The sequence below is a fragment of the Vitis vinifera genome, chromosome 10 (genome assembly GCF_030704535.1).
Source record: "Vitis vinifera cultivar Pinot Noir 40024 chromosome 10, ASM3070453v1".
Taxonomy (NCBI): domain Eukaryota; kingdom Viridiplantae; phylum Streptophyta; class Magnoliopsida; order Vitales; family Vitaceae; genus Vitis; species Vitis vinifera.
In genome coordinates, this window is record NC_081814.1 from 13,663,535 (window position 1) to 13,689,861 (window position 26,327).

Sequence of the window (26,327 nt, forward strand, 5' to 3'; positions counted from 1 at the left end):
GACGAAGAGGCAAAATAATTGTATTGGATAGTGGATGACCAATCCATTTACAAAATGTAGACAGCTCTACATGCAAGTGGAATTAAGTCTCCTATGGAATATGGACTAGGGCACCATGGGTTTAGTTTGAGCACACTCATGATTGAGTTGTAATTATATAAAAGTTGTTAAAGTAATTTATTAAATTATTAAATAGGTTTCAATCTTTTAAAAAATGAGTGGCACCGAAAGTGAGACTACCAAGCCAAATAACCAATGCTTTTAAAGATTGACACTTTAGATGAGACTCCACTTAAGTCTTTTTCCACCTCCTTGATCCACTTCTTCCAAGATGTTTGTTGCCCACCACCTAGTCTCCCTTCTTTAACATCTGCTCTTACAAACCTCATCATCTCCTTCAACCATTATCAACTATCTTTTCTTCTTACTTTCTCATAGCAAAGATGCATTTTTTTTCATCTTATGTTTTAGTGTGTTTTTGGGTGCATTGCTTTGCACCCATGGTGTTGTCCATCAATTTAGTTGATGAGTTTGCTCTTATTGCCTTGAAAGCCCATATTACATATGATTCCCAAGGTATTTTGGCAACAAATTGGTCTACCAAAAGCCCCCACTGTAGTTGGATTGGAATTTCTTGCAACGCTCCTCAACAAAGTGTTTCTGCAATCAACCTTTCTAACATGGGTCTTGAAGGAACTATTGCGCCACAAGTCGGCAACCTCTCCTTTCTTGTTTCCCTTGATCTTAGTGATAACTACTTTCATGGATCTCTTCCTAAGGATATTGGTAAGATTCTCATAAATTTTGTCTACTTTATGAGTCAATACTCATGTTTTCTTGTGTTTCCTGCTTCAATATTTAATATCAATAAAGGCAATTCATATTTGGTTCCTAAAATTTAAGAGAAATGCAAGTAAAAATTTAATATCAATAAAGGCAATTCATGTTTGGTTCCTAAAATTTAAGAGAAAATGAGTAAAAAAATAAAGAGGAAAAGTAAAATAAAATAAAAATATTTTTAAATAAATAAATTATTTTATATCTTGTTTTAAACTCATTTAATTTATTTTAACTATTTTATATAAAGATTAAATAATTTAAAAATACAAAAATTTCAATTGATTTTCATTATAAATAATTTTCTTCTCCAATCTTGCGCATGGTTGAGATTATGATCATTTTGGTCTTTCAAAGGTGATGAAAGGAAAACAATTAAGTTGTGATAAAGATAGTTGAGTAATTGATAAATTATAGTTTCAAAAATAATAATTAAATATTTGATCAATTGGATTGTTAAATTATTGTGATCAATCATAATATCAAAAATAAGAATGATAAAAAGTTTAATTTATTCTCTTTATTTTGATATGAAATTCATTTTAATTAATAAGTTATTATAGATATAAAATAATTTCATATATATATATATATATATATATATATATATAGATACACATAACTTAATTTAATTTAATATAATATATTTAAAGCTATAATATAATATAATATTTACTTGTGACAAACAACAGTAGATATTTTTGTTGTTAATATTCCTAACAAAAAATAAAATTAATGCATTAATTAGCTAATTATATTCTATACTCAATATTTGTGTTAAGTGTACAGTTAATTTTACAAATTATTTGATAATATATTATAGAGTAAGAAACATTATTGTACACAATTCAAATCATCATATAGGTTACAAATTGTATTCAATCAAACCAACCATCAATATGTGATTCATGATATGTTTTTCTCTATATTAGTGAGATTCATGACAAGTTTTCCTCAATATTAGTGGCTCTTTCAAATATTATCATTATGTTTGATTCCAAAAAAGTATTTAAAAAATATAAAGAAAATAATTTTTTTATATTTAATTTTACTATGAAAACTATATAAAAATTCAAATATAATTAAAATAAATTAAAACTTATCTATTTTAAAATTATTTAAACTTTATATAGAAGAGTTAAAGTAAGTGAATATTTTTAAATTATTTAATCTTTATATGGAAGAGTTAAAACAAGTAAATGTGTTTGAAATAACATTTAAATAATCTATTGACTTCAAATCTATTTTCTATTTTTCTTTGCTTTTGTTTTATTTTTTATATTTTTTCTTTTTATTTTATTTCACTCGCATTTTCTTCCAATAAGGCAAAACCTTTGGCTATATTTGATTCCCAAAAAATACGAAGGAAAACAAAAATAAAGAGGAAACTTAAAAGAAAAAAGTGAAAGAAAATTATATAAAAAAAAAAAATTTAAAGTTAATAAATTAATTTTATATATTGTTTCAAATTCATTTAAAATTTAAAAAATAGATTTAAAGTAAATAAATTGATTTTATTTGTTTCTTCAAATTCATTTACATATTTTAATCTTTCTATATAAGAAATTAATAATTTAAAAATGAATAAAAATTAATTAAATTTAAGTATATTTTATTATGGTCTTTATTTTCTATAGTAAAATCAATCATGAGAAACTAATTTTCCTTGAATATTTCTTTCTTTCTTTTATTCTTGTATGGAACCAAACATAGTCTATATGTTGATGATAATAATATTTCAAATCTTTTTTTTTTTTTTAAATGTTAGGTAAGTGCAAGGAGCTTCAACAGCTGAATTTATTTAATAATAAATTGGTTGGAGGCATTCCAGAAGCCATTTGTAATTTATCAAAACTTGAAGAGCTATATCTTGGGAATAATCAGTTGATTGGTGAAATTCCAAAGAAAATGAATCATCTTCAGAATCTGAAGGTATTGTCATTCCCAATGAACAACTTAACAGGTTCCATACCGGCCACCATTTTCAACATATCTTCTTTGCTCAATATTAGTCTCTCCAATAATAACCTCTCTGGGAGTCTTCCCATGGATATGTGCTACGCCAATCCAAAGCTCAAGGAGCTTAATCTTTCATCAAATCATTTGAGTGGAAAGATCCCCACTGGTTTAGGCCAATGTATACAGCTTCAAGTAATTTCCTTAGCATATAATGATTTCACGGGAAGCATACCAAGTGGAATCGATAACTTGGTGGAGCTTCAGAGATTGTCTCTACAGAATAACAGCTTCACAGGTACACTTTTTCTTTCATCTATTTTTTTTTTCCTTTTTATTCTCTCACTTTCCCTCAAGCTTTTAAAGATATAAGCAAAGCGTTATTGTTTGCCGAAATTTTCAATGTCTCTTCATTGCAAGTGATTGCTTTCACTGATAATAGCCTTTCTGGGAGTCTTCCAAAGGATATCTGTAAACATCTTCCCAATCTCCAAGGGCTCTCTCTTTCTCAGAATCATCTCAGTGGTCAACTTCCTACAACTCTATCCTTATGTGGAGAGCTCCTGTTCCTGTCACTATCATTCAATAAATTCAGAGGAAGCATACCAAAAGAAATTGGCAACTTATCAAAGCTTGAAGAGATCTATCTAGGCACAAATAGCCTCATAGGTTCCATTCCAACTTCATTTGGTAATTTGAAGGCCTTAAAATTTCTTAATTTGGGGATAAACAATCTTACGGGGACGGTACCAGAAGCTATTTTTAACATCTCTAAACTACAGTCCCTTGCGATGGTGAAAAATCACCTTTCAGGCAGTCTCCCATCAAGTATTGGCACCTGGCTCCCGGATCTTGAAGGGCTTTTTATAGCAGGCAATGAATTCAGTGGAATAATTCCAATGTCTATTTCAAATATGTCAAAACTTACCGTGCTAGGTTTATCAGCTAACTCCTTCACTGGTAATGTGCCAAAAGATCTCGGTAACCTGACAAAGCTTAAAGTTCTCGACCTTGCAGGCAATCAATTGACTGATGAACACGTAGCCTCTGAGGTTGGTTTTCTTACTTCTTTGACAAATTGCAAATTTTTGAAAAATTTGTGGATAGGAAATATTCCTTTCAAAGGTACTCTTCCAAATTCACTAGGGAATCTTCCCATTGCTCTTGAAAGTTTTATTGCATCAGCCTGCCAATTCAGAGGAACCATTCCCACAGGAATTGGTAATTTGACCAATTTGATACGGCTGGACTTGGGAGCTAATGACTTGACAGGGTCAATTCCAACTACATTGGGACAGCTACAGAAGCTTCAGTGGTTGTACATTGCTGGAAATAGAATACGAGGATCCATTCCAAATGATCTTTGTCATTTGAAGGACTTGGGATACTTGTTTTTGAGTTCTAACAAACTGTCTGGATCAATCCCAAGTTGTTTTGGAGATCTTCTTGCGCTACAAGAACTCTTTCTTGACTCCAATGTGTTAGCTTTCAACATTCCTACATCCTTGTGGAGCCTTAGAGATCTATTGGCCCTTAACTTGTCTTCAAATTTCCTAACTGGTAATCTACCTCCCGAAGTTGGAAACATGAAGTCCATTACAACATTGGACCTGTCAAAGAACCTAGTTTCAGGTTACATTCCAAGCAAGATGGGAAAACTACAAAGTTTGATTACACTCTCCTTGTCCCAAAACAGACTACAAGGCCCAATACCTATAGAATTTGGTGATTTGGTAAGCTTAGAATCCTTGGATCTATCCCAGAACAATTTATCCGGAACCATTCCCAAGTCATTGGAGGCCCTTATTTATCTCAAGTATCTAAATGTTTCTTTGAATAAACTACAAGGAGAAATTCCGAATGGAGGACCTTTCATAAATTTCACTGCTGAATCGTTCATGTTCAATGAAGCCTTATGTGGAGCACCTCATTTTCAAGTCATGGCATGTGATAAAAACAACCGCACTCAATCATGGAAGACAAAGTCATTCATCTTAAAATATATTCTATTACCAGTCGGATCAATAGTAACTTTAGTGGTTTTCATTGTTCTGTGGATACGTAGACGAGATAACATGGAAATACCAACTCCAATTGATTCATGGCTCCCTGGAACACATGAAAAGATTTCACACCAGCAGCTTCTTTATGCAACAAACGACTTTGGTGAAGACAATTTGATTGGGAAAGGAAGCCAGGGCATGGTATATAAAGGGGTATTATCTAATGGCTTGACTGTTGCTATAAAGGTTTTCAATTTAGAATTCCAAGGAGCCTTGAGGAGTTTCGATTCAGAATGTGAAGTGATGCAAGGGATTCGCCACCGAAATCTTGTCAGGATAATTACCTGTTGCTCAAACCTCGATTTCAAAGCGTTGGTGCTCGAATATATGCCTAATGGAAGTCTTGAGAAGTGGCTGTATTCCCACAACTATTTTTTGGATCTCATCCAAAGATTAAACATTATGATAGATGTAGCATCAGCATTAGAGTACCTTCATCATGATTGTTCGAGCCTTGTGGTGCATTGTGACTTGAAGCCCAGTAATGTTTTGTTAGATGACGATATGGTTGCTCATGTGGCCGATTTTGGGATCGCAAAACTCTTGACTAAAACAGAGTCTATGCAGCAAACAAAGACCTTAGGCACAATAGGCTATATGGCACCAGGTAAAGTTCCTTGCTACTTATATTCCTATTTACTACAATTTTTTTTTAATATCTACCTTATTTTATTTTTATTTCTTCGAATTTATGACCAAAATTAACGCCACGCACAAGCAGAGCATGGCTCAGATGGGATAGTATCCACAAAGAGCGATGTTTATAGCTATGGGATCTTGTTGATGGAAGTATTTTCAAGGAAGAAGCCTATGGATGAAATGTTCACTGGGGGTCTAACCTTGAAGACTTGGGTAGAGTCATTATCCAATTCAGTGATACAGGTTGTTGATGCCAATCTATTGAGAAGAGAGGATGAAGACCTTGCCACAAAGCTAAGTTGTTTGTCCTCCATTATGGCTTTAGCTTTGGCATGTACAACCAATTCACCTGAGAAGAGGCTCAACATGAAAGACGCGGTAGTTGAACTCAAGAAGAGCAAAATGAAACTGTTGATGTAAGGATTATTTCAAAAGATGGGATGGAACTTAACAACATCAAATTGTTACACAACAGTTGTTGTCAATAGTTCAAAGGAAGCCAAAAGTGGGAAGTCGAAGTTGGTTAAGAGTACACAAAGCAATATCCCAGGCACTATTAAGTATATGTCATGGGTCTAGATGTTTAATTTCTTTGGTATTTTCCACATGACAACCAAATGTGAAAAAATCATTTGTCTTAGCATTCTTTTTTCTTTAATGCTTTTTGAGAACCAAACATAAGCTAAGGGATTTGTGGTGATAGATTATCTTAGAATAATTTTCAGATGATTGAATGACCATGAAAATCATGGTATTAGTCTTGAGTAATATCTTCAATAGAAACCTAGTTTCCAAATACATGTAGTTTTAATGAGATATGTGTGTTAAAGCTTGTTGTGTGCTCAAGTAATTTAGCATATCGATTTCCTCTTCTTGCCTTGATAGTCCATCTAACCCATGGCTCTAAGGGCATTTTGGGTAAACTTGAGAGAACTACCTCAATTCTTATCCTATTATTGATATGATTTATGATTTATACAAGACTTGAAAAACTTGAAACTTTTATCAAACATGTGATGATTAACCTCAAATATAACAATGAGAGGAACCATTAAAATATTATTTTAACAATTTTATTAAAAATGCGGTGGAAAACCAAAATTTGAAGAACCTAATTATTTTAGATAGACTTGGAAAATAACTATTTATGGAAGAAATATACAATTTTAGTTGACATACATTTAATTTGTACATGGAACTAGTTTTCCCTAAATATAAAATGAAAACATAATTGTATGTTAACTTGAGTAAATTCTTCACAATTTCATTGAATTTTTAGAAACAATTAAGACATTGAAAAAAAGAAAAGAAAGTATTAACTAAAATCTAATCATTCAAACAAATTCATATTCAAAATGGACCTCCAAGTTGTTAATGAATCAGCAACTTAAAAACATAATACCTAAATAAAAATATGAATAGTAATTACAAATTATGTACAGACCCAAACTAGACTTGAATATAGAATTGTATGCCATGAAGATGAATTTGGAGCAAGAAAACTGGATTATGGAAAATGATTTTTTTCATTACTCAAATTTCAGATAAGCAACAAATCAAATCCTTGAAAATATGACTGCAATCATATTTTTAATCTTTCCACAATTTCAAAAATTGATGGAAAAAGAAAGGAAATAAGATACAATTTGGAAATTTTTTCTTTTGTAAAATTCCATATTTTATTATATCAATAGTTGGATTTTATGTATATATTGGGATATATTAAAAAATATCAATTTTCACAGGTATATGTTGGTAGGAACCCTGGATCTCTCCATTCCCATACCCTGAATTGTATAGGTACATGCAAAACTACCCTAGGCCTCTAGATCTTATGCAACGGAAGCAAAAAAACATATTTTTACAATTCTAGGATTAAGAGGAAAACCATTAGAAAACTTTACCTTTTATTTGGATGTTCCCAAATCAATTCTACTTGGAGAAGATGAAGAACAATGAATTTAGAAGTCTCATACATTTAAGATCTTCCACCCGATGACTCGAATCACGATCTTGACACTCCAAAGTGTGGAAAATGATGATCTCTTGCCTCTCACTATCTCTCTCTTTCTTTGGAGGTGGAAGACAAAGTCTCTCTAAAAGTCGTGGAAACCCTAGCCTCTATCAGTATTTATAGGGTTCTCTTACTAGGCTTAAGTGACTTGAGTCCACCAAGGCTTAGGTCACTTAATCAGCCTAAAATGGATCCTAATTGATTAATTAACCACATAAGGTTGTCTAATTAATCAATTAACCCAATTCAGAAAACTTGTTTACTATCCTTTGTGCAACCTTGTGTAATTACCAAAACACCCTTATGCACAAAAATGAACCAAGAGTCAATTCATTTCCCATAAACCGTGTTATCATGGTATATGAGTTCAGAGTGGGGACTATTAGAACCCAGAGGAGTACTGGCTCCCTCATAATTCAATTATAAAGTTGATTCAATATTCCACTAAATAAAATCAATTGCACTTTAGTATCCTATGTAAATAACAATGAGATGAAACTTGGGGTTTGTGACCTACTATCCACTACATGTAGACTCCCTATGAACTAGTGTTTATAATTTAACAAGATAGTGCTATCACCTATTAAGATTACCTTTCCAATCCTTGAGTTACGGATCCTACTTATTATGTGATCAATTGACATACTCTACCTCTTAGAAGCATAAGTCAAATTACCCCTAAAGGAAATGCTATGACCATAGTCTTCTAGATCACATATCTTTTGGATCACCCAAGGGGACACACTGTCTTAATTCATGAGATATCATGGAACCTCTATTGAGAATACCTATGTCACCAGCCTCTATTAACAGTGACCCAATCCATAGGAATATATGACACTTTAGGGTCTCACCCATAGGTCTAAGCCGAATGTTAACTTTGGCACAAACTCAATATCTTTTCAAGGTTGAGAGTCCATGCAGTATAGTAGCTTGGTCAATCATAACGATTGATAGTTTTGTGTTATGATTCGCCATAGGTCTTGTCCAATGCGCATCACATGCTACACTCACCATGGGAAAACCATTCTAACAACTAAAACAAGTCACCCCTCTAATTAAGAGGTAGAGTGCACTACAGTCTCAAATGGATAGCCCAAATCCATGAACCAACTGTGGACAACTTATCACTCTACAAGAAACTCATGACTTGAATCTTTTGTGCAACTCTTAACGCACCCAAGTCATGTACAATGTAAGTGATGTGGAGTGTATATACTCAAATAACCAATTAATACAAATGAGATATTTAAGGGAAACCAAAAAACATAAATAAATAAATTTATAAATGAATCTTAATTTGTTACATCATGTCATGCTTTCCAAGGTTCAATCCCAACAATTGCTAGTTGAAGTCATTAGTTGCTTTAACCTACAAGTGAAACCCTAAGATGGTTATACATTCCTTATGGATTGAGTTGCTATTGATTAAGACAAGTGACAAAGGGTATTTTCAAGATATGCACCATGATATCTCAAACATTTGAAATAGTGTGTCCTCTTGGGTAATTTTAAGGATTTGTGATCATGAAATCTATAATTATAACAATTCTTTAAGTGGAATTTGATATATGCTCTTATAAGTAATAATGTCTTAGTTGATTACATAATAAGAGGATTTGAGACTCAAGGATGGTAGAGTGATCTTAAGAGGATGATGACTATACCTCATTAGATTGCATAATAAGAGGATGATCTTAAGAGGATGATTTTTCATAGCTCCCAATCTCCAAATCGAAATCTCTCCTTTTATGCTCTTATTATCTTCTTTTGTACGAAACACAATTTGCCAAAAAAAAAAAGAAAATTAAAAAATAAAAAAGATAATAAAGCACAAAAAAGAGGGATAAGGTATTGATTTTATAATTGATTTTGTTTTCCTCATGTTGTACACCATGTGTGTATAATGTAAATGCCGTTTGTCTTTTTATCCTCTAAAGATAAAGAATATCATTTAACCTTTGATTAAAATGAATGTCTGCAATAGCAAGAAAATCTTTACAACACTCAACAAAAATTCTTCATTAAAAAGGAATAGAAGTTCTTCATTTCATGAAATCACATCATAATGAAATGATAAACTTGTACCAATGACACAAGGATAAATGACTGTGTGAAAAAATGGAAAATTAAAGCATGCATTCCCATGCTTGAGTTTATGAACATTGGCCTTTCATACAGGAAATCAATTATAAGATTTTTATTTATTTATTTATTTTTATCAAAAATAAAAACATTTTCATTAATAGAGTAAACAAGTGAAGCACAAGAAATCTTTCTCTGAATACAAAACCTAATCAAAACAAAGGAAAAGAAAATTAATCCAAAAGGTATCAAAACGTCTTGACATCACTATTTTAACCCTTTTGATCTACATATCAACTATTACAATTTTCACATGCACTTCTTTCTTCTCAGGGTACAGCAGCCATAAGTTAAAGGCGGTCAGCATGTTACAAATAAAACTTTTGGGCTGGCACTAATTTTCTGGGCACATCAGATTCTTCACTGATGAACCTGATAAATGAGCTCCAGTTACATCGACACAAAGACACATCTCATGTGAATTAGACCTTGTCAAAAATTATAATATCCCCCACACCCTTCCTAACAGACCTTACCATATGAAAAATAAAGGTTCTGGCATGACCAAAAAAAAAAAAAACATAGAACAATATTGTACAAACTTATGTTTAACAAAAAATATCTGAAGAAAAATACCAGACAAAAAATATCTTAAGAAAAATACCAGAAAGATCATGCACAGAAGACATCATGATGCTGCTATGGACACAGAATACCCAGGCTCAAATCTGTTCACACATTCAAAAGCATAAATGCAGGTTAGCATGCACCAATAGCCCTTGTGCCATATATTTTAAAAAGTATGGTAACATGAAGAGGCAATAAGAAATGATAAGTGCAAAAGAATGCCAGACATGATCCTCGTACATGGAAAATTTCCAAGCAAGACCACACAGCAAAAAAGAGAGATAGCAATAACAAGTTAAGAAGTCAAGCAATAATTCATGTCATCACAATAATGGCTTTTTTCTTCTTTTTTGACTCCTGGTGTTACTTCTAATGGGAATTCGAGCAGGACCCATGATATGTATCTTGATCTAGGTAGTGATTAAGGAATAGAACAGAAGATAGCACCTTCTAAGAGGATTCAAGAACTTGGAACTTGGAACTTGGTTGATAGATATAACCATAAGTATGTAGTTATACTTTGTACTTATGGGTTTTTTGGGTTCCCCACCCCCCCCCCCCCCCCCCCCCCCCCCCCCCCCCCCCCCCTTTGGATAGGAAAGATGCTCATAATACTAAAAATGTACATTATCTGTAAAAGGATTTACACCCCTCTCAAAGTGAGAGTTTCTTGTCCTTTCTCTATTTTTATTATTTTGCTAGTTTCTAATGTGAATTAACAAATATATCAACCGAATTAACTCCAGCAAAAAGGAAAACTAAAGTGACCAGTCTTCACTATTTTTCAGGCAAGATTTCATCCGATTCATTTCTGGACAACTCAAAGGTCAGATCAGAAAATGAATCACACAGACCAAAGAAATCAACTTAATCAAATTACACGAACCCAGAAAATCAACTGAATTAGACATATGGAAAATCTCCTCAACCAACATATATAATCCCAAAATTCAACTCTATCCGAAGAACCAACCAAAAATCTCCCCAACAAACAAAACCTAAACACTTCGCATAGATTCCAAACCCTGCCAATTCCCAATGCCACAAAGCAAAACTCCAACATGTAAAAGATCCAAAACAATTCAACATCACAGAGCAATCCGTTTGGTTTTCGGGAAAAACATAAGAAGAAAAAACAAAATCCAAAGTTTCGTTTCCAGGAGCCAAAACTCAATTACCCAAAATTCTATATAGTTTTCTTCTCTCTATATTTTCCGCACCATTTCTCAGCAACCAAACGGATTAGGGAAAAGAGACTCGAGAAGCTAGGGTTTGAAGATTTGATCTTTTACCTTAAAGATGGCTCTTTGTGTCGTCCCTGTTACAGTTTTTTTGGGTTCTTCTTCTTCTTCTTCTCAGCTGCTAATATAATAATAAATAAAAAGTCTGTTTGGGAAACGAGAAACCTTGAGAAATTTCAAATTTAGACTTCTTTTTACCTCCGTACTTCACTGCAAATCCACCCACACCTTTCCCCTTTCTCTCTTCACTATTACTATTTTTATTTTTTTTATTAATTTACAATTTATATCAATTTAAAAATTCATATTAAAATAAATATATATAATAGGTTTAAAATTATATTATTTTTATTTTTTAAAATTATATTGAAAATTCACAATTAGAAACTATCACTCTAATTCAAATTCATATTAAAAAATCGCATTTAAAAATTAAGACTTTATTTCAAATTCAAACCATTTAGGAATTGAGCCTTCAATCTTATTCTAATTATTGTATTTATATCTTGATTTTTTGTTTTTTTTAATGGGATATTTATAAATCCACACAAACAAGAGTTTCAATTTAAAAATAATAATATTTAATAGTAACCTATTTTGTACTTATTTTAAAATTAAAAATTAAAAATAAATTAATCATGCCCATTGCTCATATATTGATTAAGGTTGAATAAAAGGTATTCTCATCTAATCACTTATTTCCCTTCGATTTTGGACTGTTGTCGAGGTTGAATGCTGAGCTTAAGGAACAATTCCATCACTAAAGTCAACTAGTGACTCTAATGACGAGCTCATAGCTTTAGAAGGATATGTGGTACTCCCAATGTAGTATATTGGTTGATGATTTGATGGACTTTCGGGTACATCTATTATAGATTTGGGAAACTTGTGTTTCCAACCCATGATTAGGAAAATATATAGTTTTGGAATCCTACACAAGTGAAATATGAGATTTTCTTGTTAATGGGGAAAATATTATAATTCTCATGCACTATATACTGTATAGGTATGCATTTCCAAAATTGCCCTTTAATGTTTCCCTGTCAGCAACCACCGGTGTCCATGTCAGCAAGAAGGTGCACAATTTAATAAGCATCAAAATCTGAAACCCATAAAACACCCGACTTGAGAAACATTTGAAAGTTGGGAAACTTTCTCTGTCACTTCCTTTTGTTTTGCCCTAACCCGATATCAGAAAATTCTCATTTTCATAGCTCGTTTGATACATGAAGATAGGCAGCCGATTCGTTTATTGACGTTCTGACCAGGTGATGGATACCCATCTTCCCAAAGTCGTCTTCGTCTCATTTGGCCTAACCCTAGTGTGTCTCTCTTCACGAGTTGACCACCCAAACCCAATAAGAATCTTCCAAAAACCTTCAATGAAGTAAAGTCGAGGCATATCTTCATATTTCTTCATCAAATGTGGAATTTTTTTAAGGTTTCTAAAAACCGAAGTGAAGTTTCCTCTTGTTGTGGATTAATCAATCACAAGTGAGTTTTCCATTTAAGGATTCGTTTGGCTGTTGAGAAAATATTGGGGTTGAAGGTCTTATATTTTGGGATTTGTTGTATTTTGATTCATTTTCGCATGAATGAAATAAAGGGAAATTTTGTTTTGGTTAAAGAATTTTTTAGATGGAGTTAAATTGAGTTCATCATAGCAATAGCAGCAAAGTTTTTCAATAATCAATGGCCCTAGCCTGTAGAAAGGCCTAAACTACCAATTTAGCTTTCTATCACTTTTTATCACATTCAGCCCTCCCATGGTCCCCTTTGCAAACATCAGATACCTGATGTGTCACGTAATGCTGTTTTGGAACTGGTATGAGAAGCCAGGAAATTATGGATTGGATGTTAAGGCTACTTACTGATTCATTATCATTTCATGCCCATTTTGTTCCTTTCCTTTTAGCCGTTCAGTTGTTTTGTTGCCCACAATTCTCCAACAGTCAAAGTACAGAACACATGGAGGCTGAAATTCAGGACATAAGTGAAGTCGAATCTCATTCTCCTTTTGAAACCCAGATTTCTGCACCTTCTCTAGAAGCAAAAGATATGAAGCATATTCAGGAGGAAATAAAATTACTGTTGAAATTTACTAAGCTCAGGAGCTTGTCCATTCATTCGAGGCTTCCCCATATGATGGAAATGAGTCTTTGAGTATAATTTCTTTACTTGCATTTTCAAGTAATAATGAGCTTGTATTTGAGTTTTTTGAATCTGAGTAGCCATAGCTACGAAAGCCACAACATAACAAGTAAGTTCTTGCTACTCTATTGTTGTTTCTCTTTATTCTTTCTTGTATTAAATATTGTTGATTTGAATCTATGTTTCAGCCACTTAAATTAAGGATGGTGCCATATTGTTATGATACAATTGGCACACATCAATATTGTGGCCATATGCTATTTTTTTGGCGTTAATTTGTTAATCTGATGGTGGCCACATCTTGAACACCTCAAATTTTGAGGTACTTCCAATTCGCATTTCGACTTCTATGTTTTAATTTGAAGTGCTTACTTCTATGCAGATATCTTCAATTTTCACAAAATCTTTTTGACTCTATTCAATAGGTCTAATAATGTATGTATGTTGGACCTTTTGAAGCAATTATAGATCTTGGGAGGCAATTCTAATTGGTTAATAAAAATACATTTCAAATTTTTATTTTTTTTCATTTTTCCTTAGTTTAGCCATGTGGAAAATGGACAAATGAATTGTGGGGTAATTTTTTATTGTTGAATTTGTGATTTCTTTAATGGGTTTTTGTTGAAATAGTGGTGAAATGTGTAGAAATTATTGGACAATATGCAGTGACAAAACAAAACACAGAAAGCAATATGTAAATAGGATTTATGTGGGCCTTTTGTTGAACCCCTCTATAACTAAAACAGAACAAGGTTACTATTTATATTCCACTTCTGGTGATAGGAAGAAGTGCTTCCATAGTGTTCATTTGGTTTCTGTCAAGTTGAAGGAAGAATTTTGTGAAACTGATCTGAGGCCACCCATGATTTATGGAACAGAATGATGGGCAGTCAAGAAACAATACATCTAAAAAATTATCATAAATGAATGAGGAAGTAGGGATGGTATATAAAAAATGCTAATGATTGCACTAGCATAGATGTTTAAGGCTAGCATGAGGACAAAGAGGAAATGGCCAAAATGAAAACAGGATGAAACAGTAAGAGAAGACTAAAGATTATGATTTAATTAGACTATGGGTGTCCATAAGGCTGAATGGAAAAAACATTGATTTTTCAGCTTTTATTTTTTCCATTTTTGTCCAGCATTAGCTATTTTGTTAACTTTTAAATGCTCTTCATCTTCCTACCATTCTTTCATAATTATCATTTTTGCTCTTGACCCATAGTCTATCTGTGGTTAATATTTCACTGGTAAGAGGCTAATCTTTTATTTATTGCAGGATTATGGAGTTCATCAACAATGGAAATTCCAATCATCAAGCATTTGGTGACCCATCAAAGATGGCATGCATGAAGCTACATGAGCTACATCCTGCATCTTGGTTAGGACAATCTAATCTAATTAGGCTAATCATAGCATGCCTGTTGATTATTCAAAGACAATTATGGAATTGCATAGGCATGCTAAGCTTGAATTCCTTTAATTAAGGGTAATGAAAGATAACTTTACCTCTAATATTTTTAGTTGATTCTAAGTTTCAACTCCGAAGACCCCCTGATTTTTCCTATCTAGAATTGCAGTATGTGCCAACTATTTTTTTTATAAATCACGTTAAACCGTTTTTCTCTAACTTTTGATACGGGCAAATAGAATAAGGTGTAGCAAGAAAATCCACAAACTAAAACTTAAATGTCTTTATTTATCATTTTCACCTTCAGATTTATGTACACAAAAAAGAAAGAAAATTTGTCTTCACATTGAGACTGGATGTTAAGTAGATTATAGCACATAATTTTGTGCAGATTTTAAGATCAATATCATTATCTTTCTACTTTGACTCTAAAGGAACCTTGTTGACAAAGTTGCGGGTGCTGGATTCAACGTGGTGGTCCCTGACTTCTTCTATGGAGATCCATTTTTACTTGAAACCAATATACCAGTATGGATAAAAAGCGCATGGAATGGTTTGTTTATGATTTTATCCAAAATAAAGTTGCATTTATTTTTCATTTACATATGCATCATTATGTAAGTTTTATTCATAAGCCTTACTATGGCATTCCTTTTTGCTGTTGTTGTAAAGATAAAGGATTTGAAGATGCAAAACCGATTATTATAGAACTGAGAAGTAAAGGCATAAACGCAATTGGAGCAGCAGGATTTTGATGGGGTGGTGAGAATGGATACACACAGTAAGAGAAAGTGGGATAAAGCATGAATGAAGACCTTTTTGGTTCTCTTGTATTTTTTTTATGTTTTGTCTTAAGGATAAGATGACTCAATTCTGTTTTTTGTACCATTTTTAGATGAATGTTAGTATGGTGCCTAAATAAATTTTTTCCCTTTAAAGTTGGTTAAGAGTGAGAAAGTTGTGCATCATGGGGACGAGATAAAGGGTTTTGGGCATGTAAGTCTTTTGATTTGTAAATCTTTAAAGTACAAATAGGGTCTAGTACAAACATTATTTGAATATTATGAGTGTGAACAGATAGTATTGTGACTCCTCATATTTATTCCACACGTAGTCATCCTAGACAAAGTGCGAATCCACAAATTATTGGTCTTGTATTCTTTTTGGATAAGTGTAGGGCAATTATTATAGCTGTAAAACTGGGTTGATTTTTCAGGCAAATGAAATCAAACTCTCATTTAAGTCCGTCTGCACCTGGTTAGATTTTCCTGCTCTTTTGTTTTCTTATGGGTTTGTTTTGTTAATTGTAAGTGCAGTGTAAGTTGAAACGTGAAATGGGGTTTGGTTTATGTTGCTGATTATTGCTTGTTTGAAGTTTGTTGGGTTGATTTTAGGATCCTTTTTGTTGTAGGTAAGTGTTACTTTCCTGGAAATTGAGTGAAAGTGTGTAAGAAAGTTGTGGGGGATGATGAGAAAATGAAGGGGCTTGACATGGACTTTTGATTTTGAGTTTGTAAGTACTGAGAGATTCAACTAGAGACCCCATATAACATTATGTGGGCATTCTGGCTATGAGATGCCAAATGTTTTATGTTGGTTAACATTTATCCAAATCTAGTCACGGTAGGCAATTTATGTTTGTTAATAAGGGGGACATAAATTTTTGAGTTGAAAAGAATTCCTATCATTTTATTGTACATGATTAAATTATAGATACGGAAAATTTCTTAGCCCTTCTTCTTGCTTTTTATAATTTTTAATTACATTAATTTTGCATTATCCAAATATAATTTCTATCAAAAGAAACAAACATAATTTAAATAATTAGAAATTTATTTTAGCTTATATTGACAAAATTTGTACATATTAGGTAAAATTTAAATTTGGAAAATGCTAAAATTTAATTTCCATAGATATAGTTGTTAGCTTTACATCTCAACTAAAATTTATTCTAAAGCTTATGATGTGTCAAAAATTCTCAATTTCTCTAATGTTATGACCTTTAATAAACAAATTGTCTTATGCTCCAAACGTTTGAGTGAGCATTTTCAGTTTAACAAAGTTGATAATAATAATCACATAGTACCTGTGAACACTATGACAAATACATTACTAGACATTGATATTCATAACATATTTCCACAACCTATGTTAAACTAGATATTACAATAAGCAAAACACATGCTAAAAAAAAGCCAACAAAGAAATTGAATACATCTGTATATGAAATATTTTGCAAAGAATGTTGATCATCAACTGCAAGTTCAAACTTTGGTTTGCCAGTTGATGAACATTCATCACTTCTTTTCCATCTTGGTGCATAGAACACCTAAGCTCGAACAACTTCCTCTTTAGAAGTATATGATTTGTAAACACTCCCTTTATAAAGGAGCACATTCTTTTGACATTCAACCCAAGAATCGTACACTCCATGTCTATGATTCACAAACACTACATGGTATGTTTGCTTGTTCGTCATTTGATGACATAATTGTTGTTGTTAATTTTTTATAATCAATCAAGTAATAACTATTGAAAAATATAGTACGAAACGTATATAATTCACACATGTGTACCACATTATAGGATAATAACAGTGATGATTAACTAAAAAATTTAAAATATAACTAGCAATGTCTGGGATTGAAGGTTCGAGGCTTCAGATAGGTAGAACCCAACTTTAACTAAGGTAGTACCTAAGATCGCTTAAGGTAGTACCTAAGGTGGTACCTAAGGTAGAATAAGGTGGTACCTAAGGGCTATTAAGGTAGTACCTAAGGTACAGTTCGCAAAAAACTAAAGGTGAATCACTTGACCACATAAAAGAATCACATAATGCCATGCTCTAAGGGTCACAAAGGAAGGTTAGAGGCGTCGGATAGGTAGAACCCAACTTTAACTAAGGTAGTACCTAAGGTCGCTTAAGGTAGTGCCTAAGGTAGATTAAGGTGGTACCTAAGGGCTATTAAGGTAGTACCTAAGGTACAGTCTGCAAAAAAACAAAGGTGAACCACTTGCCCACACAAAAGAATCTCATAATGGCATGCTCTAAGGGTCACAAAGGAAGGTCCGAGGCTTCGGATAAGTAGAACCCAACTTTAACTAAGGTAGTACCTAAGGTAGATTAAGGTGGTACTTAAGGACTATTAAGATAGTACCTAAGGTACAGTTCCCAAAAAACCAAAGGTGAACCACTTGACCACAAAAAAAAAAAATCATATAATGGCATGCTCTAAGGGTCACAAAGGAAGGTCCGAGGCGTCGGATAGGTAGAACCCAACTTTAACTAAGGTAGTACCTAAGGTCACTTAAGGTGGTAACTAAGGTAGATTAAGGTGGTAACTAAGGGCTATTAAGGTAGTATCTAACATACAGTCCACAAAAAACCAAAGGTAAACCACTTACCCACACAAAAGAATCACATAATAGCATGCTCTAAAGGTCACAAAGGAAGGTCCAAGGCTTTAGATAGGTATAACCCAACTTTAACTAAGGTAGTACCTAAGGTCGCTTAAGGTAGTACCTAAGGTCGCTTAAGGTAGTACCTAAGGTAGAATAAGGTGGTACCTAAGGGCTATTAAGGTAGTACCTGAAGTAGAGTCTGCAAAAAACCAAAGGTGAACCACTTGGCCACACAAAAGAATCACATAATGGCATGCTCCAAGGGTCACAAAGGAAGGTTCGAGGCGTCGGATAAGTAGAACCCAACTTTAACTAAGGTAGTACCTAAGGTCGCTTAAGGTAGTACCTAAGGTAGATTAAGGTGGTACCTAAGGGCTATTAAGGTAGTACCTAAGGTATAGTCCTCAAAAAACCAAAGGTGAACCACTTGACCACACAAAAGAATCACATACTGGCATGCTCTAAGGGCCATAAAGGAAGGTTTGAGGCTTTAGATAGGTAGAACCCAACTTTAACTAAAGTAGTACCTAAGGTAGATTAAGGTGGTATCTAAGGGCTATTAAGGTAGTACATAAGGTACAATCCGTAAAAAACCAAAGGTGAATAGCTTGACCACACAAAAGAATCACACAATGGCATACTTTAATGGTCACAAAGGAAGGTCCGAGACTTCAGATATGTAGAACCCAACTTTAACTAAGGTAGTACCTAAGGTTAGTTAAGGTAGTACCTAAGGTAGATTAAGGGGTACCTAAGGGCTATAAAAGTAGTACCTAAGGTACAGTTCGCAAAAAAAACAAACCATTTGACCACACAAAAGAATCACATAATGGCATGCTCTAAGGTTCACAAAGGAAGGTTCAAGGCTTCGGATAGGTAGAACCTAACTTTAACTAAGGTAGTACCTAAGGTTGCTTAAGGTAGTACCTAAGGTTGCTTAAGGTAGTACCTAAGATAGAATAAGATGGTACCTAAGGGCTATTAAGGTAGTACCTAAGGTAGAGTCCACAAAAAACCAAAGGTGAACCACTCTACCACACTAAAGAATCACATAATGGCATGTTCTAAGGGGTCCGAGGTGTCGGATAGGTAGAACCCAACTTTAATTAAGGTAGTACATAAGGTTGCTTAAGGTAGTATCTAAGGTAGATTAAGGTGGTACCTAAGGGCTATTAAGATAGTACCTAAGGTACAGTCCGCAAAAAAACAAAGGTAAACCACTTGCCCACACAAAAGAATCACATAATGGCATGCTCTAAGGGTCACAAAGGAAGGTCTGAGACTTCGAATAGATAGAACCCAACTTTAACTAAGGTAGTACCTAAGGTGGCTTAAGGTAGTACCTAAGGTAGATTAAGGTGGTACTTAGGTAGAGTCCGCAAAAAACCAAAGGTGAACCACTTGACCACACAAAAGAATCACATAATGGCATACTCTAAGGGTCACAAAGGAAAGTCCGAGACTTCAGATAGATAGAACACAACTTTAACTAAGGTAGTACCTAAGGTTAGTTAAAGTAGTACCTAAGGTAGATTAAGGTCGTACCTAAGGGCTATTAAGGTAGTACCTAAGGTACAGTCCATAGAAAACCAAAGGTGAACCACTTACCCACACAAAAGAATCACATAATAGCATGCTCTAAGGGTCACAAAGGAAGGTTCGAGGCTTCGGATAGGTAGAACCCAACTTTAACTAAGGTAGTGCCTAAGGTTGCTTAAGATAGTACCTAAGGTAGATTAAGGGTATCTAAGGGTTAGTAAGGTAGTACCTAAGGTACAGTCCGGCAAAAACCAAAGGTGAACCATTTGACCTCACAAAAGAATCACAAAATGGCATGCTCTAAGGGTCACAAAGGAAGGTTCGAGGCTTCGGATAGATAAAACCCAAATTTAATTAAGGTAGTACCTAAGGTGGCTTAAGGTAGTATCTAAGGTAGATTAAGGTGGTACCTAAGGGCTATTAAGGTAGTACTTAAGGTACAGTCCACTAAAAAACTAAAGGTGAACCACTTGACCACAGAAAAGAATCACATAATGGCATGCTCTAAGGGTCATAAAGGAAGGTCTGAGACTTCGGATAGGTAAAACCCAACTTTAACTAAGATAGTACCTAAGGTCGGTTAAGGTAGTACCTAAGGTAGATTAAGGTGGTACCTAAGGACTATTAAGGTAGTACCTATGATACAATCCCCAAAATAACAATGCAACTTACAACTAGATATGTTGTAAGTTTCATCTAGATTCAATACGACTTGTGGGTCATATGGTTATTGGGGATTAATATGGTTCCCACAACCCAACACAAAAGTTCAAGTCCACTAACGACTCCAAAATCGTTGATGTGCTCTATTTCAAATAAATGAACTAAATAACAATAAATGAAAATAATTTACCTTCAGATTTTGGTTTGGGGTTAAGGCAAATGGCCACTCAATGACATGAAGAGATATCTTGTTCACGAACCCAATATTTTAGATTCCACCTTTTCGTTCCGGTACGTACTACTATAGTAGATTCACCGTCACAGATGTGCCTCTTGAAGTCATCTTTTAACTGGACATTCTTAAGATGGAATGCTTTATTTTGTTGCACTTTTATGTAGACAAGAGAGAAACACACAGGTTGGAGTTTTGGATTATTGGTTTTTTTCTCTCAAATTAGACAATTTTGGGAAATTTTACATGGGTCTCGGGATTGTGTGGGTGATGAATCCAAGAGAGAGAGAGAGAGAAAGAGAAATACTCCCAAATCAAAGAGAAGAAAGGTTTTAGATTAGGGAAATAACAACCGGTTGTCAGGTCAGGTGATTTTTCATAGGTTTCAAATTCAAATTTTTTTGTTTTATAAATTTTCAATCTCTCATGTGAAATGGAAGGTTTCTTGCTAATATGGAGATAGGGTTGCAGCTGACATGGAGGCATGGAGGGGCAATCTAGGAACATAAAATGGAGTCAGCAAAGAGTGCATGAGAAAGATAATATTTTGCCCTTTCACGGTCAAATCTCATATTCCAGTTCATTATAGTTTGATTGTCATAATACTTTCAAATAGCCGGCTGCAAACACAATTTTCCCTATAAATTTCCTTTTGAGGCATATATGCTCCCAACAAATTATTTAGAAGTAAATCCTTGGAATTTTGGGTCATGTGTTTGACCACAAAAATACAGGTTTTAATCCCTTTTTAAAACTTATATCTAATGTGATTTCTTTCCCATCGTGTTGGATCATCATTTCCTAAAAATGAAGAGAGTTTGGTATAAAAATGGAGTGTATTTGATTGTAATTTTTAAAAATATTTTTAATATTTTTAATGTTTTAAAATAAAAAATTTTAAGTATTTAAAATATTAGAAACACTTTTTAAAATCAGTATCAAATACATTTGAAGTCTTAATTGGCAATTAAAGCTTTAGTTGATAATTGAGACTTCACATCATCTTCTCATAACTAATATTTTTTAAATCAAAACGTCAATTGGTAATTGAGATTTTAGGTTAAAAAATAAAGTCATAATTGATAATTGAAACTTTATTTTTTTTAACTGAAGTCTTAGGTGATGTTTGTTTTTTGGGCTTTTTACTTAAAGCAATTTAGTTTTACAATTTAGGTTGTTTGTTTTTCTAACTTTTTCATGACTTATTATAAAATTTTTACTAAATAGAAAAAACCAAAATATGTAGCTTTTTCTAAATAGAAAAAATAATATATTGTTTTTTTTTTACTTTTTAATACTTAATAGAAATAAAATACTACAAAAACAAACAACCTAATATTTAACACTATTAAGCATTAAGGTTCTATTTAGAATTAAGTAAAAAAACAAACACCACCTTAGTTAAGAATTGAGATTTCAACTTATTTGTTTTAAAAAAATATTTTTTTAATCATATGATTCTTATATAATAAAAAAAAAATCATTTTAAATATAAGTTTGACAAAGTCATTAAATTTTATTTTATTTTTCCTTCAAAAGGGGCTATTTTGGTCAAAAACTCAAATTCATGAGTTTGATTGAAAATGAGAGTGATCATGTTATCACATCGATATTAGAAAAAATGTGTTGGACATGGTATAACTATTATGAAAACTAAATAAAAGAACACAACATAGTATATTATTGAAATAATTTTGAAATATTAATTTAAATCTTCTAAATAAATCATAATAATAAACAACAATAATTGTCTAAGAAATTGACATAGCATACAATGCATCTATGTTCCACCATTTGTTGATTTCAATGCAATGGAAGGTATAAACAATGGGTTTAGTTAAGACGTCAAAGTCATCCTTTTTGGTAGGCACGAGAGCTATATATTTTTCAAATAAATTTATTTTTGAAGAATAACTTAAAAGAAAATTATTAAGATATAAAATTAAAGTGATAAATATGGGAAATAATTTTTTTTTTAAAAAAAAACTATGGCACCATATTAAAAATAAATAAACTCATCATTGGTTCGAGTGTAAAAATTGCTATATAAAGCTACAATATGACTTTTTGTTGATTTTTTTTTTTCAAAGATCCAATTTCTTTATATCCTAATTCTATTTATTTGTTCTTTTACTTTGTCTCCTTACTTTATACCCTTGAGCTCATTGTTTAAAAAACCCAAAGTGTATTTAAGTAATTTTATAATAAAGTTAATTATTTGATTAATTTATCATGTTTATAACATGTATGTGCTTTTCCAATCTAACAAATGTGATGTCTAAACATTTTTTGTGATTTTGCTCTCATACATTCAAATTCTGCTCCTTAGTCTCCCAATTACACCTCCAAGTTGTCCAATTCCACTTTGAAGGAAAGAATTACAAGTAGTCTAGTGGCTTTATACTCAAAGTCTCGTTTTGTTATATCACATCTCATATTTTTGTACCTTGGTCCTATAACTTTATGTCCTATGTGACTGCTTTAAATAAGAATATGTAATTAAATAATATAAATTCTTTCGCTAAGAGAGCAAAAAAATTCATAATATTTGGAAAATGTATAGATGATTGACAATTCCATTTGTCATGTTTTTTTTTCTTCATAATTTTAATGATTTTGTTCTTGTGTTTTCACAATCCACTTCTTAGTTGCTCAATGTCGCTTCCTAAATGTCCAATCATCGCACCCTGATTGCATTCCTTTGTACTTTAATTTTATGTCTTTGTATCCTCCTTTACCTAATTTTATAGAAAAAGTATTTAATTTAATATATATCCATTCATTTATTTATAAAAATTTTAAAATTTTAAAATAGTTATAAATTTTAAGCAAACAATAGTTATTATATATTGATTAAAAATGTAAATTATTTATAATTTTTTAAATAATATTTTATATAGAGTAATTTTTATTTTTATTTTTGAAATTTCTCAATTTAAATGGTGACATTAAAAAATTTGTTTCACATTTTTTTATGATAATTTATTTAAAATAATAAAATTATATTTATTTTTTATGTTGTGTGTACGCTAGAATTTTGTAAAGGCCCTGCAAAATTAGCAAAAAAATAAAAAATAAAAAATAATGTGAACAAAATATTTATTGAAATTAAAATATTATGGGTATAATATCAAAAATAATATTCTTTACAAAATATTTCCCCTTTGATTTTTTTGCCTTGATCACAATTTGGAAGACGATGATGACGTTTTCTTGATTTCGAAGATTAATCAAGGACCACAAGTGGCTTATTCCCAAATGAATTCGTTGAATGACGAATAACGTGTGTAGTAGTTCTGTCGAATTTGCAAGGAGATTTGATGAAACTTTTTTTAAGTGGTCTCTAGATTTTCTCCTTAGGATTTCCTTTCTGGATTTTTTTTTTGAATTTCTCCTATTTTTCTTGAAAGAAGCCACTTGTATTTATAGGTGAAGACATGAAATTTGAATTTTGAATTCTCGAATTTTAGTTGCTTAATTCAAGGGATTTAGTTACTTGATTTTAGCAACTTTTCTTCTTCTAGAGGTTTCATCGAGATAATAATGATAATAATATATTATAATTATCCTTTTTATAATTGGAGATTAGTTCCACTTTTTTTAGGAAATTTTATCCATAATAGGATATTTATTTATTTATTTTGAAGACCAAAATAGTGGTAATTTAATCCACTAAAATTTTTATGTCTACAAATGCCCCTACTTCAAGACGTATCATGTACATGTATTGTCATGTGGATGAGGTGAGTCTTGAAGTAAATTTTTTTTTTCAAAAAAATATTTAATAGGAAGTTTCCTATTTTTAAAAAAATATTTCTTTATCACTTTTTACCAAACTTCACTTTGTTTTCCTTCTTACTTTACACTTTGAATCCTCTTCCAATCTGTCAACCCTTTATATATATATATATATATATATATATATATATATTTATATAAAGGGGACAATAGTTGAGAAAACAGACTTGAACTTTTTTAGAGAGTTTTTTTTTTTTATCCTTGGATGTTTTTCGACCTAATTTGAGAAACTTGACTTGAATCCTTTTAGAAATTCTTTCAATTTTTGGGTGATCTTCAACCAAATTTTAAGGAACCCAATATGAATTCTCCACGAGGAATCCTTCCATTTTTTCAATCATCTTCAACCTTGGATCAATTTCCAAACCTATAAGTTTGTTTGTTTTTTTGTTTTTTTTCGTATTATATATGCATTGGAGATCATGTTGTGGCATTCAACATCAAGCTGTGGGGAGGCATCAACAGTGGCAGAGTATAGAAGGCCGTTTGTGGCATGCCAAAATCATGTTGTGGAGCCAAACTGGAATGCCTGTGTATACATATATTTATACACACAGTGGTGGAATGCTAGTTTCAATGACTGGGTTGTAATATATATATATATATATATATATATATATATATGTATAGATAATCTCCTGAAAAGTGGTGGAGATTTTTTTTAATGTATATAATATGCATGGAAAAAGTCAAACCTTCCATAAGTGATATATATATATATATATATATATATATATATATATATATATATATATATTGACATGCAATCTCCTTATTTATTCGAATTTTTTTTTTCTAACTTTTTTTTTTTGTCAAGGAAGAAAAAAACTCACATTTTTCGAACACGTATTGGACTTCATCATTTGTAGAGACGAATTTGATTTTAGGTAATTTTTTTTTTAAATTACCTTAATACTTGAGGGGGAATTTTAATAAACTTAAATATCCATAAAAAAAAAATTTTAAGTTTGACCCTCATGTAATCAAGGCATAACTTTGATGCGAAGTGGTGTCGTATTTTCAACACTTATGTGCTAAAGTCTTCACCCATGCAAATGGGCTTGACTTGAATGCATAGTGATGTTCAAGTTTTAACATTTAATTAAAACCATAATAATACTTGGTATCTATGCAAACAAGTTATGGCTCTGATGCTATGTTGTATTGCACTTTCAACACTTAATACGACTTAAGTGCTAAGGTCTTCACTCATGTGAATTGACCTGACTTAAATGCATAGTGGTGTCTAAAAACTTAGACCCATATTTTATTCTTTTTTTTTTTGTAGGATGACGTTCTTCAAATGTTTCAAAGAGAAGATTGTAACCATTCTTGAGGATGATAGTGAAGATTTTGAGGAAGGGACTACCTTGTCCGTGCATAAGTCACTTACTGACCTTCAATCTTTGTCAGTGCCAGCGGCAAAGAATCCATTACACATTTCTTCTTGGTCCCAAATTGCATTGTGCAAGCTTACAAATGTCAGCAATTCAAAACTTAATAAGGTGAAACTTGTTTATGATGTCTTGCTGCTGAATTCCTACTACTGAAGTTCATGATGAATTTGGATTGTTGGATTCTTGTGTTTGTGATGAAGAAACCAAATGGGGAAGCTCCTTCAAGGTACTTGGGGAATCTTTCTTTACCGAAAGATATTGGGAATGGG

General features: G+C 32.2%; 1 protein-coding gene and 1 long non-coding RNA gene across 3 annotated transcripts; one reads left to right on the forward strand and one right to left on the reverse strand.

The window, feature by feature from the left end:
- The first annotated feature begins 316 nt into the window (after nucleotides 1–316).
- LOC100853576 (probable LRR receptor-like serine/threonine-protein kinase At3g47570) lies at nucleotides 317–6,252 on the forward strand. The gene is made up of 3 exons (XM_019218613.2): nucleotides 317–786; nucleotides 2,606–5,463; nucleotides 5,578–6,252. The coding sequence occupies exons 2-3, from the start codon at nucleotides 3,585–3,587 to the stop codon at nucleotides 5,913–5,915; spliced, it is 2,217 nt and encodes a 738-aa protein (XP_019074158.2). The 5' UTR covers nucleotides 317–786; nucleotides 2,606–3,584; the 3' UTR covers nucleotides 5,916–6,252.
- Nucleotides 6,253–9,685: 3,433 nt separating this feature from the next.
- Nucleotides 9,686–11,769, reverse strand: LOC132254479 (uncharacterized). 2 transcript variants are annotated; one of them, XR_009466759.1, is made up of 3 exons: nucleotides 11,661–11,736; nucleotides 11,514–11,580; nucleotides 9,686–10,322 (listed from the first exon to the last, which is right to left on the reverse strand). It is a non-coding gene; the product is annotated as an uncharacterized LOC132254479 (long non-coding RNA). The 2 variants fall into 2 exon arrangements; XR_009466758.1 differs by having other exon boundaries at nucleotides 11,514–11,769.
- Nucleotides 11,770–26,327: the final 14,558 nt, after the last annotated feature.

Excerpts from the sequence above, each read along its gene's own strand:
- LOC100853576 (XM_019218613.2), top strand. The coding sequence starts at position 3,585 with ATGGTGAAAAATCACCTTTCAGGCAGTCTCCCATCAAGTATTGGCACC. Across the intron at positions 5,464-5,577 it reads AATAGGCTATATGGCACCAG|AGCATGGCTCAGATGGGATA; the intron begins GTAAAGTTCCTT and ends ACGCACAAGCAG.